The 19,937-nt window shown below is 38.1% G+C and overlaps 1 protein-coding gene across 1 annotated transcript in view; it reads left to right on the top strand.

Annotated features, from left to right (window-relative positions):
* The window catches only part of ADPS (alkyldihydroxyacetonephosphate synthase), an 87,530-nt gene that overhangs the window by 53,414 nt on the left and 14,179 nt on the right, over window positions 1-19,937 (top strand). The window contains exons 2-4 of the mRNA XM_065224028.1: window positions 6,012-6,098; window positions 6,166-7,354; window positions 7,656-7,760. Coding sequence (XP_065080100.1) covers window positions 6,012-6,098; window positions 6,166-7,354; window positions 7,656-7,760 — 1,381 coding nt within the window. The remainder of the gene's footprint in view (window positions 1-6,011; window positions 6,099-6,165; window positions 7,355-7,655; window positions 7,761-19,937) is intronic.

The raw sequence follows: 19,937 nt of genomic DNA, 5'->3' as shown, positions 1-19,937 counted from the left end.
TTAATTGACATGATTTCTGATATGCTTAAATCTAACTCCATGTTTGATGCTATTCAAACTGGAGTAAAATTTGCAAATAATATTGTCATGACTTTAAAATTCAGTAATGGATTTTAAAGCATTAAATATTGTAAATTGGAATGCTCGATCTCTTAAAGATAATGAAGACGAGCTATTTAACTTTTTAAGAGTTCATAACGTGCATATTGCCGTTATAACTGAAACGTTCCTTAAACCTGCCCATAAGGTTAAGAAGGACGCAAATTACTTGATTTATAGGAATGATCGTCTTGATGGACCCTGTGGTGGCGTTGCCATCATTATTCATAGACGAATCAAACATAAAATTCTTTCTTCATTTGAAACCAAAGTTTTTGAAACTTTGGGAGTTTCTGTTGAATCAAAATTTGGACAACTTACGTTTATAGCTGCCTATTTGCCATTCCAATGCGTAGGCCAGCAAAAGAATTTTCTCAAGGGTGACCTCCAGAAACTTACCCGTCATAGGTCTAAATTCTTCATTATTGGTGATTTGAATGCAAAACACCGCTCATGGAATAATGCTCAAAGCAATTCCAATGGTAATATTCTGTTTGATGATTGTTCTGCAGGTTATTACACTATTCAATATCCAAACAGCCCAACATGCTTTTCTTCTGCAAGAAATCCCTCCACTATTGATTTGGTCTTAACTGATTCATGTCAACTTTGTAGCCAATTGGTTACCCATGCTGACTTCGGTTCTGATCACCTTCCAGTAACTTTTGAAATATCCCAAGAAATAATTTGTAATCCCAACAGCTCTACTTTCAATTACCATAGAGCTGATTGGGAGCAGTATCGAACATTTATGGAATATAACTTCGATCCAAACATTCCTTTGCAAACCAAAGATGAAATTAATTATGCTCTTGAATCTCTGACTACTTCTATAGTTGAAGCAAGAGCTGCCTCAGTACCAAAATGCGAGGTTAAATTCGATTCAATTATAATAGACGATGATCTTCAGCTCTTGATCCGTCTCAAAAATGTCCGTAGGAGACAATATCAAAGAACACGCGATCCTGCCATGAAAGTTATCTGGCGGGATTTGCAAAAACAAATTAAAAAGCGATTCTCTGCCCTGAGGAACAAAACTTTTGAAAATAATATTTCTAAATTAGACCCGAGTTCCAAACCCTTTTGGAAACTCACAAAAATTTTGAAAAAACCTCAAAAGCCTATTCCAGCGCTTAAAGAAGGTGGTAAAATTTTGATCACAAATTTGGAAAAAGCTCAGAAACTTGCTAAGCAATTCGAGAGTTCCCATAATTTCAGTTTGGGTCTTACTAGTCCTATTGAGAATCAGGTTGCTCGGGATTTTCTGAATATTTTCTCTCGGGAAAATATTTTTGATGATTCCTGGGGGACTGATTTGGACGAAGTAAGGTCTATAACTAAAAATTTTCAAAATATGAAAGCTCCAGGTGATGATGGAATTTTCTATATCCTCATCAAAAAACTCCCAGAGAGTACCTTGTCTTTCTTGGTAAAATTATTTAACAGATGTTTCCATTTGGCATACTTTCCTGATAAATGGAAAAATGCAAAAGTTGTTCCAATTTTGAAGCCGGATAAAAATCCAGCTGAAGCTTCTAGCTACCGACCAATAAGTTTGCTTTCTTCAATAAGTAAACTTTTTGAAAAGATAATTTTGAATAGAATGATGCTTCACATCAGTACGAACTCAATTTTTGCAGATGAGCAGTTTGGATTTCGCCATGGGCATTCAACTACTCATCAACTCTTAAGAGTTAACAATTTAATTCGTTCAAACAAATCTGAAGGCCACTCAACTGGAGTTGCTCTTCTAGACATAGAAAAAGCATTCGACAGTGTTTGGCATGAAGGTTTGATTGCTAAATTGAAAAAGTTTAATTTTCCACTTTATATTATGAAATTAGTTCAAAATTATTTAACTGACAGAACTCTTCAAGTAAATTATCAAAATTCCAAATCTAATCGACTACCTGTTAGGGCAGGAGTTCCTCAGGGTAGCATTCTTGGGCCTATATTGTATAATATTTTCACTTCGGACCTCCCTGATTTGCCTCAGGGTTGCCACAAATCTTTGTTCGCTGATGACACAGGCATTTCCGCTAAAGGAAGAAGTCTTCGTGTTATTTGCAGCAGACTGCAGAAAAGTTTAGATATTTTCTCTTCTTATTTACAAAAATGGAAGATTTCTCCCAACGCTTCCAAAACTCAACTTATAATATTTCCACATAAGCCTAGAGCTTCGTTTTTGAAACCTAGTAGTAGTCACATAGTCACTATGAACGGAGTTCCAATTTCCTGGTCAAACCAAGTGAAATATCTTGGATTAATACTTGACCAAAAATTAACTTTTAAAAATCACATTGAGGGCATTCAAGCCAAATGTAACAAATATATAAAATGTTTGTATCCTCTTATAAACAGGAAATCCAAACTTTGCCTGACGAATAAACTTCTAATATTTAAACAAGTTTTTAGACCGGCCATGCTTTACGCTGTGCCCATATGGTCTAGTTGCTGCACTACCAGGAAAAAAGCACTTCAAAGGATTCAGAATAAAATTCTGAAAATGATTTTGAAGTTGCCTCCCTGGTACAGTACAACCGAAGTACATAGAATTTCGAATGTTGAGACTTTAGCACAAATGTCCAACAAAATAATTAATAATTTCAGGCAAAAATCGTTGCAATCCTCAATTGCAACGATTAATTCCCTTTATACTTAGATAAGATTTAGTTTTAGTTTTTAGTTTTAAGATATCAATTGTTATACTGACATGCAGGTTAAAAAACCTGTTTAAAATACTGAATTGCCAAGACATGAACAATGTAAAAACACTTAGATATATATCATAACAATTAAGGCTGGTACGTTACTGCAGTAACTGGAGCACCTAGGTTAAAATGAAATGTAATTTATTTTAAATTTGGAACAAATAAAGAGTTAAAAAAAAAAAATAAAAAAAAAAAAAAAAAAAAAAAAAAGGGACTCGAGAGTGTCCCCGATACTCGAACAACGCACATCACTCGATTCATCGTTGCCTTGACCAATCGCGTCAGTTTATCCGGAAGTCCGTACTCGTGCATAATCTGCCATAGCTGATCTCGATCGATTGTGTTGTATGCGGATTTGAAATCGATGAACAAATGATGTGTGGGCACGTTGTATTCGCGGCATTTCTGCAGAACCTGCCGAATCGCGAAAATTTGATCCGTGTTAGCGCGGGCACTCATGAATCCCGCCTGGTATTGCCCCACGAACTCTCTTGCATATGGTGACAGACGGCAGCATAGAATTTGGGAGAGTACCTTGTAGGCGGCGCTCAGCAGTGTGATCGCGCGATAGTTGCAGCAATCCAACTTGTCGCCCTTTTTGTAGATTGGGCATACGACACCTTCCATCCACTCCTCCGGTAATATCTCCTCCTCCCAAATCTTGGCAATTACCCAGTACAGCGCTCTAACCAGTGCTTCACCACCGTATTTTAATAGCTCACTTGGTAGTTGATCTACACCAGTTTCCAATCGTAGTCCTTATTTCGTCGCGGAGGTCTGTGCCGATTGTTCCGATCAATATTTCTTTCTTCGGTATTTGCAACTTTGTTTTTTTTTCAGGGCGGCTTGTTGGGCCTGCCCCAACCCCCTGTCTCGCCGGGGACCATCATGCACAGCTCTGTTAAGAGTCCCACGCTGGCACTAGGACGGTGATCAGCCACTCCTAACATGGAGAACAGACGCCGTTTTGAGCCGCACCTCCATGGTGAACAGACGCTCGGGTTTGGTGAAGCATTTCCTCTATCACCGTACTATGGTTACCGCGCCAGTGTTCGCGTCGCACCTCTTCACTTTGCTATTGCCGGACTGGCAACATTGCCCAGGCTACGCCACCCAGCTGTGTCCATGTTTCCGCTGGTAGTCTTTTGTTATCATATGACTCGAGCAGGCGTGAAGTAGGAACTTGTGAGGACCAGGGCTAGGTATTCCGCTCCTTCCAGGTTGTCAACTCACCAGACTCTCACGAGGCAGTGAATGATGAGGCAGATGGCAGTTCATATTCATATCAAAATGACTCAATGAACCTGACTGTTTTGCGCACCACTTTAGTCTGTTATTTGAAATTAGCATCTTCAACTATGTAAATTAACAATGGTTTCGAACATCTATTTGTCGTTCCTTCCCACGCAAAGTCCCAAGCAAACTAATCCTGCCAACAGATATAGGAAAATTTCCCCTACAAGATCGTGGTGTTAGTTTGCGTGGGTGAGTAAAGAGTTACGAAAAATCGATATGCCATTGTTTACAAACAGTTGCGTCGAATTGAAAAGTTTTGCTTGAAAGGTGTCAAAACAGCCATTCACATTGCCGGCTAATAGTGCGTTCAGACTACAGAGTTATAACATGTTATAGCGCTATCTTGATGGTGCTTTCGGTGTTGCAATTATTTGACAACCGTTATAACATGTTATAACTCGCCAGTCTGGCCAGCGTTTAAAACGCTGTGCAGACTGGAGAGTTATAACATGTTATAACGGTTGTCAAATAATTGCAACACAGAAACCACCATCAAGATAGCGCTATAACATGTTATAACTCTGTAATCTGAACGTACTATAAAACGCTGTCCAGACTGGAGAGTTATAACATGATTTCGGTAAAATAATCTTATAGTACGTTCAGACTACAGAGTTATAACATGTTATAGCGCTATCTTGATGGTGGTTTCTGTGTTGCAATTATTTGACAACCGTTATAACATGTTATAACTCTCCAGTATGAACAAGACATTAGTGTGTATGCCTATGTGGTTTCTAGCAACACTGCCAGTGCAATCAAGATAGGCGATGCTCGATTGGCTCTGGCTTTGACAATTCGTTTGGCTCAAAACCAGCCAGTCCGCTTCTCTTTTATACTAGACTCTCTCTAATGAATACGCATCTTTGAATGAACAAAAAAAAATTGAGTTCGAAACTCAGTTCACCAACGCATGAATTTGTATGTTATACAGCCAGCACAATAATAGTTGTTGCTTAGGAAAGTCCGCCCGAAAGATCAATTAAAAGTCGTAGGGTAAATGCTCCTATAGTTGCGATACGTTAGAAGCGTTAGGTTCTTATAGTTGTGTATTGAGTCTCCATGCACAACTATAGGAACCTAACGCAAATGTAGCTAATACCGTTTACTGAACTTATCTAGTAGGGTATAGATGTTTTAAAATAACATCTTATATTACCAAAACTTGTTTTAAAAGACGCATTCCCATGCGCTTTTTAGGTTAGATGTAAGTATTTAAGTTATTCTTTTTGAAAGTTATACGTTTGTCATGAAGATGTATTTTCAACTTTTGCGTAACAACCCATGTTGCTTGGGTAACATCGCATCATCGAATTAATGTAGAACGAATCCGTATAGAACACTTATAAAATCTCGACTGTTAAAGTGAATCGCACAAAACCAACTCACCATGACCGGAATTTTATCTTTTAAAGCCACTATCAAATAGGGAAAGTGTTTCATCGTGATTCTTAATCCTGAAGGTTTGGCAACTCTCAACACCACAGTACCATATTTGTTCCGCTTGAGTTAGCATATTTCCTATGTTTAACCTAGGCTTACAGTCGACCGCTTACTTATCTTCAAGTGTGGACATCACTTCTCGCTTCCTTATCATAATCGTGTCAGATAAGCTGGCTTCCTTCTGCCCATCGTGTCTATACACAGCAGAAAGGCAAAAATCGACTCGTCGATGAAAACCGATATCGATTGAGCAATTCTCCTTATCGCACCCTTGACAATATCACTCATTTCTCAAGTAGCTCATCGTCATGCCACCACCCCACAGCGACACGACAAGCGTGATTGACGACTAGTAGATATGATTTATTAATACGCCTATACATTCGATCCCATTATGCGCCAAATGTTCGATTTCCCACAGGCACCCGACTAAAAAAAAAATCCAACCCTTTTCTTTTGCAGCCAGGAAGCGCTCAAATGGAATGGCTGGGGCTACAAAGATTCCCGCTTCGAATACGGGAATGGCATCCTATTGTTCACCGGTGATCGGTAAGACGCATTAAATTTCCTCCAAAGCAAAACAAAACACATCACTGCAACCTTCCCCACGTTTCAGGTACCCAATCGGAGGATCCGTCTCGCTGCCTCACTTCAAAGAGTATGTGCTGAGAATTCTCAATGTGGATCTCAGCAGAAAGAACCCCGGCATTCCACTACCTCAAAGCTACCCGGAACCGGTACCCTGTGCCGAATTCCTAGCTAAAATGCAACGCCTTGGGATCGAGTACAACCAGGATGGAGAGGATCGTCTGATTCGAAGTCACGGTCAGGCTCTCCATGATATCCACGCACTGCGGACGGGTCAGATTAAACGGATCCCGGATGTAATTGTGTTTCCGCTCTGTCACGACCAGGTGGTTCAAGTGGTACAAGCAGCCACCGAAAATGATGTTGTAGTGATACCGTACGGGGGAGGCACTTCCGTTTCGGGATCGGCTTCCTGTCCGGAGGGTGAACGACGATCGATTGCATTGTTGGACACTAGCCAGATGAACCGAATGCTGTGGATCGATAAGGAAAACCTAGTTGTCTGCTTCGAATCCGGTATCCTCGGACAAGATCTGGAAAAGGAAATGCGCCAGCTTGGGTACACTATAGGTCACGAGCCGGACAGCTTTGAATTCTCCAGCTTGGGAGGTTGGGTGGCAACGAGGGCATCCGGGATGAAGAAAAACCTCTACGGCAATATCGAGGACATAGTGGTGAAAGTGAAAATGGTAACGGTTAAGGGAGTGCTGGAGAAAAGTGTCTCCGTCCCGCGGTTATCCTGCGGTCCGGATTTCAATCACATAATCCTAGGTTCAGAGGGAACTCTGGGAGTTGTGACGGAGGTGGTGCTAAAAATTCGTCCTCTACCTGAAAAGAAACAGTACGGATCGCTAGTGTTCCCAGATTTTGGATCCGGTGTTCGCTGTTTGCGGGAGGTGGCCAAACAACGACTGCAACCTGCCAGTATTCGATTGATCGATAACGAACAATTTGCGTTCGGTCAGGCCCTGAAACCCGCTGGCGGGTTTCTATCCAGTCTGTCCGGAGCCCTGCAGAAGGCGTACATCACTGGAGTCAAAGGTATGGACATGGAAAAGATCACGGTCGCCACCCTAGTATTCGAAGGCACAGCCCAGGACGTCAAACTGCACGAGAAGAAAATTATTGCAATCGCTTGCCAGCACGGGGGCTTCTCGGCTGGCAGCACCAACGGCGAGAAGGGCTACATCCTGACCTTCGTGATCGCTTACATTAGGGTGAGTACAGATATGTCACGCAAATTCTTAACACCGTCACCGTCGTCAACCCGGCACGTTTCAAGTGGTCGTCATCGCTCGCAGTGGGTGCGATGATGGTAAACATTCCCCGCACCAAGAGCGTTTAGCTCAATATTTACCCTCACTTGACTACGCGCCGAGTACTGCAATCGTCGATCATCAGTTTTTGCGAGTGCGAATGTGTCCGTACAATAACATATACACCTACTCTACCGGCAAGGCTAGGTTAACATCTCTGTACCGTGCTAATTGAATACCTATTTGTTTGCTTGTTCCGTAGGACTTGGCACTGGACTACAGTATCGTTGCGGAATCGTTCGAAACCTCGGTCGCATGGGATCGGTGCGAATCGCTGTGCTGCAATGTGAAAGATCGAATTAAGAAGGTAACTTATTCTGCTGTGTCGGTACCTATATAGGTTTTTTGATTAATTCTGAGACTGTCCACATAAACAAATTTTGTTGAAAATCTTATTAGTATACGAAGGCAAGCACTTTATGGAACGCATGTTCAGTCAAGGGGCCTTAGATAGCCAAGTCAGTAAAGGCAAGGTATTAGCAAGGTGGAGGCGGCGGGTTCGATTCCCCGATCATCACACAATATACAAACTCAAGCATTGGTTGGCTTAGAAAGCTCTCAATTGATAAACTGTGGTAGGACATCTAGAACACTAAGTTGAGAGCCGGCAAAACGCTCGCTACAGAAGCGTCAAAAGCCACGAAGAAGATCATAACAAACAAGCTTTAAAAAATCGAATTCATTAGAATTCATCAGTCGTGTTTGTCTTAGGAATATCTCGATGAGTAACCTGTGATCCACGCGTTGTCGTCTCTTAAGCACTTGTACGATGATGGTCTTTTATGTGGGCAGAACGAGCAGAAAAAAACTATTGATTCAAGCTCTGACCAAGTAAACTTGTAATCTGCTCTGGGAAGTTGGTACCTATTTACCATGAACGAGAGCTACGGTTACCACCATGTAGGGTGATATCGTAAATAAACACATCTCGAACAAATAACAACTTAATGTCAATTGCTGATTTTTCCAACTCTCACGCTGGTGTACGAGGGATCTAGTTCGGTTGGTTGTTTTTTTTCCCACAAAGTGCCTTAATACTTACATGCTTAATACACTTCATAGTTTTTGCTATTTGATGCGGTTCCGCACTACTATGCAAAGCAGTTGGCTCGAAAACAAAGTACTAAAAAAGGGGATCTCGCATCTGTTCCTCAATGTCTCTACTACAGATAACTGTACAACGCAATATAAAAAGACGATTACAGCCAGCAGAGAAACAATTTCGTTCATGGTTATATTTGGCTAAGTGTTGTTTACATTAGCGCACAACGGTTTAAAACTTGAGCTTCCACAATTACTCTCGGATCATTCATTATACTGGTAACGACAACTCCCACTGCCTGGCGGTGGCGTTATGGATAAAAACTGCCCGCATCCATTTCAAATGACTGGAAGAAGCTTGAATCTGAAATTAGCTGCTGGAAGTACTTCAAATGCAAGGTGATGGCTGCTTTTCCGTAGTTTATGTAGCCCCGCTCTATCTAAACTATTATCAATAATATTATATGGATAGTGGTGAAGCGACGGGGGAGGGGATGGCATAGGGTTCCCGCTCTTTATCACTCTTTTCGAATGGATTTGTTTCCATAGCAGTTGACTTCTAAATTAATTTCCCTTTCCACATGTTCTGTTGGATGTGATAAAGGATCACAAATTGTTTAGAGTCTGCTAACATGCTGCTTCTTGATTCCAAATTCGTCATACTGATTTCAATTCCGTCCTAACGCATTGCAACGCCATTGCACAGTGGGCCAGGAATTACATCCAGCAGGAAAAAAGATAATAACTTTAATAAATACTTTGATCATTTTTCACCGATCGGTACTGATCAATCCAAACTTTTTCAGATCAACGCTATTACATGTAGGGTACTAAAAAAATAAATAACATGAAATTTGAAAAAAAAACATGATTTTCAGAATGGATTTTCTAAACGCAAAATGTAATCTATTATTACAGAATCAATATATCATTAACAATCACAGAATCTGAGCCTACCGGACGACATCACAGACAAACAGACGTAACTCTTTGAATAAAATTATCTTCAAAACATAGTACCGCCAAACATAGGACTGCAGTAACGACATCTCGCGGGTTTCTTGCGGAAAACAAGCTTGCTCGCTGATTCACAAACAATGTTGCATGCAAGAAAAACCGAATATATAGAGCTTGAGCTTGCTTGAGCTTGATTGACCGCCCACGGTTGCTACTCTGTTACTGCCAGATCAACTGTAATTACACAGAGAACCAATAGACGATGCTTGGGGCTAGCAATCATCCTCAATGTGTAAAAACTGGTGATCTTAAATTAGGCAATACCAGCGCCGGCCGCGCCCGAACACAGGTCAAGAAAGGAATGGGAAGGATTGTGTTGACATTACACTCGCTTTGATGGAAGCCGAGAACACCTCTGCACTTCCACGAGGAATCACTGGGATGTTGGATAAGAGGGTTGGGTTTGCAGCTGGGTTCGTTTTGGTAAACGATAAGCTGAATTGATGTCCTAACGATCATATAACGCGAAGGAGCTTGGGACTAAGCCCACGGTCTTCTGCTCAGTAAGCAAAAACGTTTGCCACTAGGCAGACGAGCACCTTTTTAATCGCCGAGTTGCTGTTATTACCATGTAGTCATATTAACAAATAAAACGATTGACGAATCTTGAATGTGGATGGGCCTGAGATTAGACTCATGATGTTCTGCTCAGTAAGCAAAAACGGTTGCTTTAAGGCCACCGAGCCTCTCATATCACATAATACTGTTGCTCAAATTTGTGTATCCATTCAAACCCGGAACCAACGACAACAACGAGTTTCGCAAAATAATTTGATATGTAAGGACCTGGGACCGCGTTTTTCTGCTCAGTAAGCAGGCCACTGTAACCGACGATCTTTCAAATCCGAAAACTAAAAACTACGAAAAAGTACTTAGGCCTTCTTTAAGTTCCACTTTCACGCGACGTTCAATAACAGGGTCCTACGCTAAACCTCTCAAATTTTGATATTTTGTTTATCGAGTATTGCTTAATTTTTGCTGAAAATGTCAGGTTACGATTTTTTGCGCTTTGGGAGATATTAAAGTTCAAAAATTGTGTTTTTTTTCGTTTTTTCAACATTATCTTTGTAATTTGAAGCTTAATCCAGTATGTTCCTTGACAAAAGTTATTTATTTAATGCATTTGCATAAGAGCAAAATACAACATTATATGGTTGTAAGCAAAAAAACCGAAACAGAAAGAAAAAACCATATTTTCACCATTTTTTTTAACTCCATATAACTTGGAACCAGTAGGCTGTGGAAATTTTACGTCTTTGAAGGAGCTGTTCATTTTGTCAAGATAAACAACTTTGCTCAAGACATCAAGTCTCCAAAACGTCAGAGAAAGAAGTAATATTGTGGTGCCATGTTTTCGGAAGAGTTTTGAACTATTTGTTTATGTCAATAGATGGTCCTTATTATGATAAGAAACTTTGCCGAAGGCACCAAGTCGCGGAAATGCTTCGTTTCGGAGCTATTAGTTCTGCTCCGCTAGGTTGCATTCCTGACCCAGTGTGTAATGTAAGCATTAGACATTTTAAGAAATTGCGCTTGGTGTTTTTTTTTTTGCCTGCTGTTCTCTGTCGCCATATTGTCATTAGGAAAATGCCATTAGCCTGGGAATAAAATCCAAGAAATTCAATAAAATAATGGCTAAATTAGATATCCGACATGAGTTCCACTGTACATTGGTATGAATTTAATTATTGAGATCTATTTTCTGTAAAATTAAGATGATTCCATCAAATTAATTTGATTTCTGAAACAATATTTTTTGATAACTTGAATTATTTTAAAGGCGCATTTATTTAACGCTCATATTATCCCAATATACACGATACAATTTCAAGCGCATATGTTTTGGAACTTCTAAAAAGTCACATATTTTCTTTAAGATTTTCACTAATTTTGCCATAAAACAAAATTGATTACATGGTGATCTTGACACCAACACTCAAACCTATTTTTACCGCTTAAGATTTCCATATGGAAAAAAAAAGTTTCAGCAGAACAGAACAACAACACGCTAATTAATGGCTGTGGCTTTGAAGCAAATATAAATTAAATTGGATTTATAACTGATTTTCACAAAAGCATAATAAGACTGCTTGAATACAATATTACTCTTAAAGAGGCTATGAGAACCTTTTGTAGAGTGTGAGACTTTCTGACAAAAGGTTTTAAGACAGCTTTATTGTGATTCTCAAACATGCTTTATAAACCTTATCAAGAGCGGTCCACTAAGCTGTAAGACGATCTTATAGCGGTTATTAAAAGGTTGTGCTGGAGCTATTAATTTTATTGACGATTTTATAAAATTGATCTCAAAAACCACTAATAGAGTGCAATAAAACAAGAAATGCTACTTGGGAGGAAATGCCACTATCTACCGACATAATTTTACACTTTACCTAAAGTTTATTACTGGAAATTGATAGTACTAAGTATATATGGTGTTAAGATACCATATACGTCCTCAGGGAAACTCTACTGGCCAAACAGAGGATCCGGAACGACCGATAAAGTGGCCACATTATAAAAATTGTCCTAGATCCTTTCCGGTTAATCCATATTGTTCAGAATCACGAGATCGAAGCGTATTTAACTTGGAATAAATATATTGGAATATAGTGGCCATATTCTGGTTCTCCGGATAATCTGGAACGAACGATAAATTCTCCACATTATAAAAAATGCCCTAGAACCTTGCGATTTTTGCTATGTTTATTCGGAATCATGAGATCAAAGCGAATTTAATAAAGAATTTAAAGTGGCCATATCCTGGTTGTCCAGACAATCTGGGTTGACCGATAAAGTAGCCATATTATAAAAAAAAATTCTAGAACTTTTGTTTGATCAGAATCACGAGATGAAAGCCAGAAGTGGGATACTAAAGATTTTTTTAAATATATAGTTTTAAATATTTGAATATTAACAAGATTGTTATGAAAAAATAAATTGGTGGGGTTGTGTACAAGGCACGACCGCAGGGTTGACGTAGACTACGTTAAGCTGTGTAGTGAAATTCTCATGCATTTTTTCTAGATATTGATTTAAAATATAGTAGCAGTAACCTACCCAAGTAACATTTTAAGTTTTATGAAATACTACAAAGCAACTATAAAACAACATTCATAAAACCCTGGTCAAGGCTATTTTGTCATTAATGCATCCACCAAAACCTCATTAAGACTAGAATATGTCTAGTTGGCCCACCCTGGAGAAGGTTCTGAAGGGTGTATTCTCGAAGCTCTTCAAGATTGATCTTCTGCAAAAGGTTGTATGACGAACGCATTGATAACCATTTGAAAGCTACAATAAAAGCTATTTAGCAACAATAAAAACCCTTTCCGAGCCATTTCCCCTAGCCGCATGCTGAATCCACTAGGAAAGCATCAATCAAGATAGAAAAGGATTTATGAATCCGATCTTATCAAAATAATGAAAATAGAAACTGATGGTATAAAAATCTTGTTGAATATCCAAATTTATTACAATAGTTCTCATTAAGTGGCCTAGTTTTAAGTGCCATATTAAATTTTATGTGAAATGTACGTGAAAACATCGAAAAAATTAAGTCCACCCTTGTAAAACGTCGATTTGAATAATTATTTAACATAGAAAAAAAATATAATCTTCAGATCGTGCTTGGCCGAGACTTTCTTTTTATTATTTTCGCATTTAAATGTTTGCTCATTGCTAAATTTACCAAAATATAGTTATATCTAAGAAAATATTGATTGAAAATCGAAGATTGTAAAAAACAAGCAAACTAATTGTAACATGGCGGTGGCATAAAAGTTGATTTTCATAGGTCATTTGTGAAAAAGTTGTTTTGCTTTCAAGAATTCCTTAACAAATTAATAAGGGTTTAAAATGGCTTTTATAAAGAAAACTTGCAGGCTGAATTATATTTATCTAAAGCCATTTTGCTTGATCCTAACCCGTTCCGATTTATGGCAGCATTTATGGAGGCAAAGTTGCCTGCAAAAAGTTAAACGTCAAAGTTTGTTTATCTTTCGATAGTTGCGCTGTGAGATCCAGGATTCTTCCAGGCGGTTTTCTCCCGATTGATTGGAAGCAGTTACTCAGATAGTCTGCGATACTGTTTTACAACATTTCGCATGTCGAACAGCTGGAAGTGCAATCGTTCCCGAAAAAGATCCCCTTCTTCCGGATGGTTACAGAAGTGCACCATCCAACGATGCAGGGATGTACGCTTGAATGAAATTTTCGAAGATTTGATTCTAAAATCGCTGCTATGGATCGGAAACCAGCTAATCTCCGCTTACGAACAGTTTCAGTGGTTTGCTGTCGGTTGATACTTCGCAAGATCTGGAGAAGGCTGGTATGTGTTTTAACTTTCGACAATGTTTTATGGCAACGCTCAGTTTACTCTTCTCCGCCAGATGGTCAGTCGTTGATGGTGTGCTGATTCTTCTAAGGAAGTAAATTTTTCTGATATCGACTTGAATTTTTCATCCTACTTCGTCTATCCTATGAGATTTCCTTGTCATAAAATTGGCATTTATTAATTATGAGGAACCATCTTTTAAGCTCAATTTGTAAACAGAGTAATTGAGGAGTTAATGATGCACTTAAAAAGGCTAAAAAGCAACAATAAATGCTTTTTGCTCTAATGCAAAACCAAATGATTTTATGGTTGCTTTTATAATGATAGAACACGTTTATAAAGTATTTTATCAAGACATTAATAAACAATTGCTAATGACGTTTATGCTTGAATTACAGAACAGTTTTAAGGAGGGATTGATAACTGTTTTAAATTTATTTTTAAAACAAGAAAGTTTTTGACTTTCTTGCAAGACTAAAAAAGGTTTTTACAACAACAACAAGCTGAATTACTAAGCAGGAATGTTTTACACTTTGAAATGCTATATTTAAACTAATTGGATTGTTCATTGTCGTTATAAAACCATCATAAATCAGAGTGGATGCTAAATGGTTACTGGATTGTTACTTGGGTATGATTTCGGTCCTATGTACATATTTTGGATTTCCTACTTAGTAAAACTTGGTTATATTCAGGACCTCATAAAAATGCGAATACATATTCTATTTCATGCTGGACTGGACTGCAACAAACGTGAAGTTCCAGTTTCTTTGTTATAAGTTTTGTGAGAGCTGATATCTGTACTCTTGAAATTTTTTTATGGTAATGAGATTGATCCTCAGCGATTCAACTTCAAAACGCTAAAAATAAATGCACACACAAAAACGGAGTGCACAATTTTTCATCAATGTTATATTTCATAGTTGATCGAGATGATATCAATTAGCCATGAATCCCTCCAATAAGTTCTCGGTACATCTTTTATCTACCGATTGAACAAATAAAAATAATAACAGGGGAAATGTCTCTAATGTTGGCCTATGGATCTAAGATTGGGCCCAATGCTAAAAATCTGCTATTTATCAATTTTATCTAGATGAACGCGTTATTGGGACGTTACTAATGGATATTTTTGGTAGCTATTGAAAATTTAGTCGATCGCTGAATTTATGTATGGGCCCAAATTAGGGACACTTAGGCCGACATTACCTGCATTTCCCCTACTAAGGCTGTGTTCCATTTGGAAAATTTTCACTTAGATTTGACACTTCGAAAATAAATTAAGATGTTCGAAAATCCCTCTGTTGTACATCGGCCGATTTTCGAGAAAGCGTCTGTCAAATTGATTCCTTGTCTGTCAGAAATAAGTTTTCTGGAATAGAAGGTATACTTGAAAATTTTCCATCTGTCAAATTTAAGTAAAAATTCACGAAATGGAACACAGTCTTAATAACTTGAGCACATAATCGGTTCTTGTTGTGTTTGTTTTATTAGATGCTAGATAAAAACTTCTTTTATCGATATGTGTGCTGAAAATACCTGGGTCGAGTGGATTCAAGGAGAAAGTTGACGAAGAAAATCTTGTAAGTGTTACTTAGGACCTAATGCAATCAGGCATGGAAAATCATTTGCATTCATTTCGTGCATTCATTTACATTCATTTGCCTCTAACTTTTTCTTCAACAGCATTCCGCAAAATAATGTATAGAGCTTTTGTAGGTTTTGTTATTAGCTACAACTTTTGTTAACAAATCAAATCCGTATCTCTTATGCATGACGAAGTAGAGCGAACAGAAGCCACTACTGTTTTTCAGTGAATGTATTTTACATTCACTGAAAAACAGTAACAAGTTCTGCCCGCTCTAGTTCGTGATGCATAAGAGATACAGATTTGAGTTGTGAGCAAAACATGTAGCTAATAACAAAACCTACAAAAGCTCTATACATCATTTTGCGGAATGCTGTTGATGAAAAAAGTTAGAGGCAAATGAATGTAAATGAATGTATGAAATGAATGCAAATGATTTTCCATGCCTGAATGCAATGTTCAGCTTGAATTGTTTCGCTTAGCTATAAACAGAAAATCGATGAAGAGAATCGAACATTACAAGTAGGCCCTTTTGAACGCTCACTGTTGAATTTCAGAACCTAGCATTGAAAAAACTCGCGGTACTTCTATTTATGCTAAGAGATAAGCATTGCAAGTCCCTCTTACTTGAAAAATTATGCAAAAAAAAAACTGGGGTTGTATAAACCTTCTATAGCATAATTTTCCAAGTAGGAGGGACTTTCATAGCTAATCTAAAAGCATAAATAGAGGTACCCGAGCAAAGTCTGAGATCAAATTGAAATCTAAATTTGATGTTGTGATTTCGCTGATAATGATTGCTCAGGTTGCTGTCGTTTTGGTCGTTTTAACGGTTAAAATATCAAAATTGAGAGCAAAAAAATCTTCCTGCGACACCACATTGAAAACTATTTCTGCTATCAGTGAGAGCAAACTGAAAACTCAATTTGATATCCATTTTTCCTGTTGACAACAAAACAAGTATTCAATTTGATGTTATGCTACGACAATGAAAACAAACCAGCAACAACATATTTTGAAGAACTGGCTCCGCAAAGCTATAGCAAATGAGCCTGGAAAAATAAACGCATTATAAAAAAAAATATTTTGAAGAGCGAATGTGCAGTAAAATGAAAACAAAACTTGGTATCAAATTTGTAAATTGCGTAAACTGATATCAAATTATGATTTCAGTTTGATGTTGATATCAAAACTTGATTTCAATTTGCTGTCATTTTGATGCTGGACTTTGCTGGGGTACCGTCTGATAATTTCAATTCTTGGTACAGAAAACTGTAATATGTGTAGGAAAATCCTTTTCATCACTACAGAAACACAACGTTCCCGTTTCCTTATGCAAAATAATGAATGTGCGTTCACAAAGCGCACGAAATCTTAAAAAAACCATATTAGGATTTTTTAATTCAATCAATAGATTAAAGATGTACCGAGAATTAAATGGAGGGATTTCAAGCTAAAATGTTCTGATCGCGAAATATTGACTATCAATACCGAAATTTCGCATAAATGTCCAACCCATTTTGTGTGGTGTGTGCTGCTGCACTGAAAATAAAATTTCGTTTATACAACGAAATCGCTCGTGTGTTCTACGAATTTATTCGTTGTTTTCTGCAACGAAATGGATTTGTAAATTGTATGAAGCTAGTTTCGTTAGAACTACCACACTCGCTATCGCTACACCCAACCAGCGGGCCACAAGTGTTGGTTGTGGAAACCGAAAAATGAGGAGTGTATTAGTGAGGATGGGTAAAAATAACTTCATCATTGCAAGGAATAAATGACAAAAAAATAAAAATAAGCATCAGACCGGACTTGACTCATGACCTTGCGATCGTTAGATCTGTGCTTTATCCATCGCTCTATCTGTGCTATGAGAAATGGTAAAGCTAAAGGCAAATAAGAAGCACTCATGGAACGGTTATTCGATTTCGCTTGCTTTTTCTGCTGCTTGCATGTATTTTTTTTTCTCTAACATAAAACCACCGCGACGAGTAATTTGATTTATTGTTGTAGCTTGCATGTATTGGTCAAACCGACAATATTTCTAAAAAAAATGTCCCATCTCCAACACATAATCAGCACTTTAGGAGACAATGAGCGCAGTTGTTGGTTTGATTGTACGAAGATGTATTTGTATATTATACGAATAAGGCGTAATATTGACATTGCGCCATATGACAGGAAAAACGAATGTTTCGTACCATTTATGAAAGATGTGTTGTATGTACGATATTCATTTTTACGAAACGGTTTTCAGAGAAATAACGAAAATACATTTTCAGTGTGTCTTTCAGTGTTGCCCAATGATTAGGGAACTTTCATAAATAGCGTAGTAGTTGAAGGAGGAGAGGGGTTTCAGAAGTTGGGACCGGCCATGCATTAGGTGTATTGCAAAACACGCTCCGAGGGTGAAGGGGGGTTAATTGGTCAAAAATATACGTAATATATGGATGGCCCTAATTTTACTTCCAAGGCTTTGTCGCAATGGATGAGTTTAATTTAACTCGTGATTAAAAGTGACAGATGAGTTATCGAATAACCCTGCTATTGACCAATGCACGGAATGAACTGCATGAAAAAATTTGACGTCTGAGCGGTGCCGCACAATAAGATTTTTTTACAGTATACTGTAATTTTTTACCGAATATGGAACAGCTGAACATTCGGTAATCTATTCGGTAATTTTATTATTTACAATCCGTTCAGAAAATTTTCTTCACTCTTGAGCTGTCAAAATTTACTGAAATGGATTGTAAATTTTACTGAATGATTGGTAAAGTTTACAATGGCGTTCGGTATCATTTTTACCGAAATAACTGTAATTCATTATTTTCCTGAATGTACCAAAATTATGATTATTTATTGATTAATTGATTATTTCTTCCATTTGTTTTCTTAAAATTAAAACGATTACAGAACAAACGATTCGTTTGACTCATAAAACGTAATTTTTTTGTATATTATCATCGTACGTTTGTACAAAAATAATATTCAACAGAGAAGGACGATGTTTCTGACTCCGTAACAAACCATACAAAAATTGGTTTTTTTGCGTTTGATAAGGAAACTGGGCCGCCTTACGTCCATGGTGACTGAAAGCAATTGGTCTAGAAGTTCACTGAAAAATTAACCTTTCGGCATAGTTTTAACGGATTGTAAATAGCCAAAAATAGTAAATTACTTACTTTTCACACCGGAGAACCGAAAAAAAATCAACTTTGAAATGGCGGCAAATACTGAAATTTACAATCCTGTTCGGTAATGTTAACAAAAATCTGTTACTTTACTACGGTTTGCTTTTGTAAAAGATTATTTTTACAGTACATTCGCCACACTTTTTACAGCTGACTTACAGCCCGTTACAGTTTTGATCAGTAATTTTCATTTACAGTTTTCGGTAAATTTATGCAATTTACGGAAAATCAGCAGTTTTGATTGCGAAGAATTGGTAAAATCATATGTTTTACAAAACTTTCGGTGTAAATGATATTTTACAGAACGTATCCAGCAAAAAAAAGTACCGAAAAATATTTGTGATTTTGGTGTGCGTGTTTACAAAAAATGAACACATGAATAATACTCGTGTAACATTTAAAAATGGCCTATCAACGTATGTACACAAAACTTGTTAGACAGTTTTCACGCGAATCGAAGTACGCCCATGCAAACCAACAACACCATCGGGTAGAGCGAATGCTCCCCTTTCCGATAGTGGTTTGGTTTGCGTGGGTGTTCTTCGGCTCGTGAGAAAAAGGCCTAACAAGTTGTTTATAAAAGTTGATAGGACCTTTTCTAAAGTTACGGGGGTAAACACGGCACCGCTCAAAAGTCAATTTTTTTCGTGGGTTCATGCCGTGCATTGATCAATAGACCTTTTTGACGTTTAATCGTCTTTCTCTATCTAGCACACATGGATGAATGTACGGTTTGTTTTCCCACTAATCTGTTTCCCTCTTGCTCACACTCGTTCGATTTAAATGGTGCAGTAGTGTGCGCCGATTAAACGTCAAAAACTCTATACGAGCGTGGTTATTTCGAACCGACTAGAAGTTACATTTTGGTAACCGTGACTGAGTTCTGTTTGAAAACTGATCAATTTCCGGCATTTTAGAACATTGAAAATAACTTACGTTTAACCACGAGTTAAATTTAACTCGGGAATTGGTACACAGCCCAAGAAGTATTTCTCAATTACTTTTTCGAAGGAACGTATCAGCTTTTGTAAACAACGCATTTGATCGTCGATTTGGCGTAACTGGTAGCTCGCCCACGCATGCTAGTACTACCATCAGATAGGGGAAAATTTTCCCAACCTGTTAGTGGTGTTAGTATGTGGGGCGAGCAATTAGTTATGCCAAACCAACGATAAAATGCGTTGTTTACAAAAGCTGATATGTCCTTCCGAAAAGTAATCGAGATTTGTAGTTATCATTTAGGCAAGGAGCGCTTGCGCCATCGAGGCAACGCCGCTACCAGCAGCCAATGATCTCGACGGAAACGAT

Source organism: Ochlerotatus camptorhynchus, unplaced genomic scaffold (assembly GCF_037179485.1).
Source record: "Ochlerotatus camptorhynchus isolate MF236.1 unplaced genomic scaffold, CSIRO-AGI_Acam_v1.1 ptg000203l, whole genome shotgun sequence".
In the NCBI taxonomy this organism is placed as follows: Eukaryota; Metazoa; Arthropoda; class Insecta; order Diptera; family Culicidae; genus Ochlerotatus; species Ochlerotatus camptorhynchus.
Note: the sequence above shows the minus strand (reverse complement) of the source record. Positions and strands in the feature narration are given on the sequence as shown.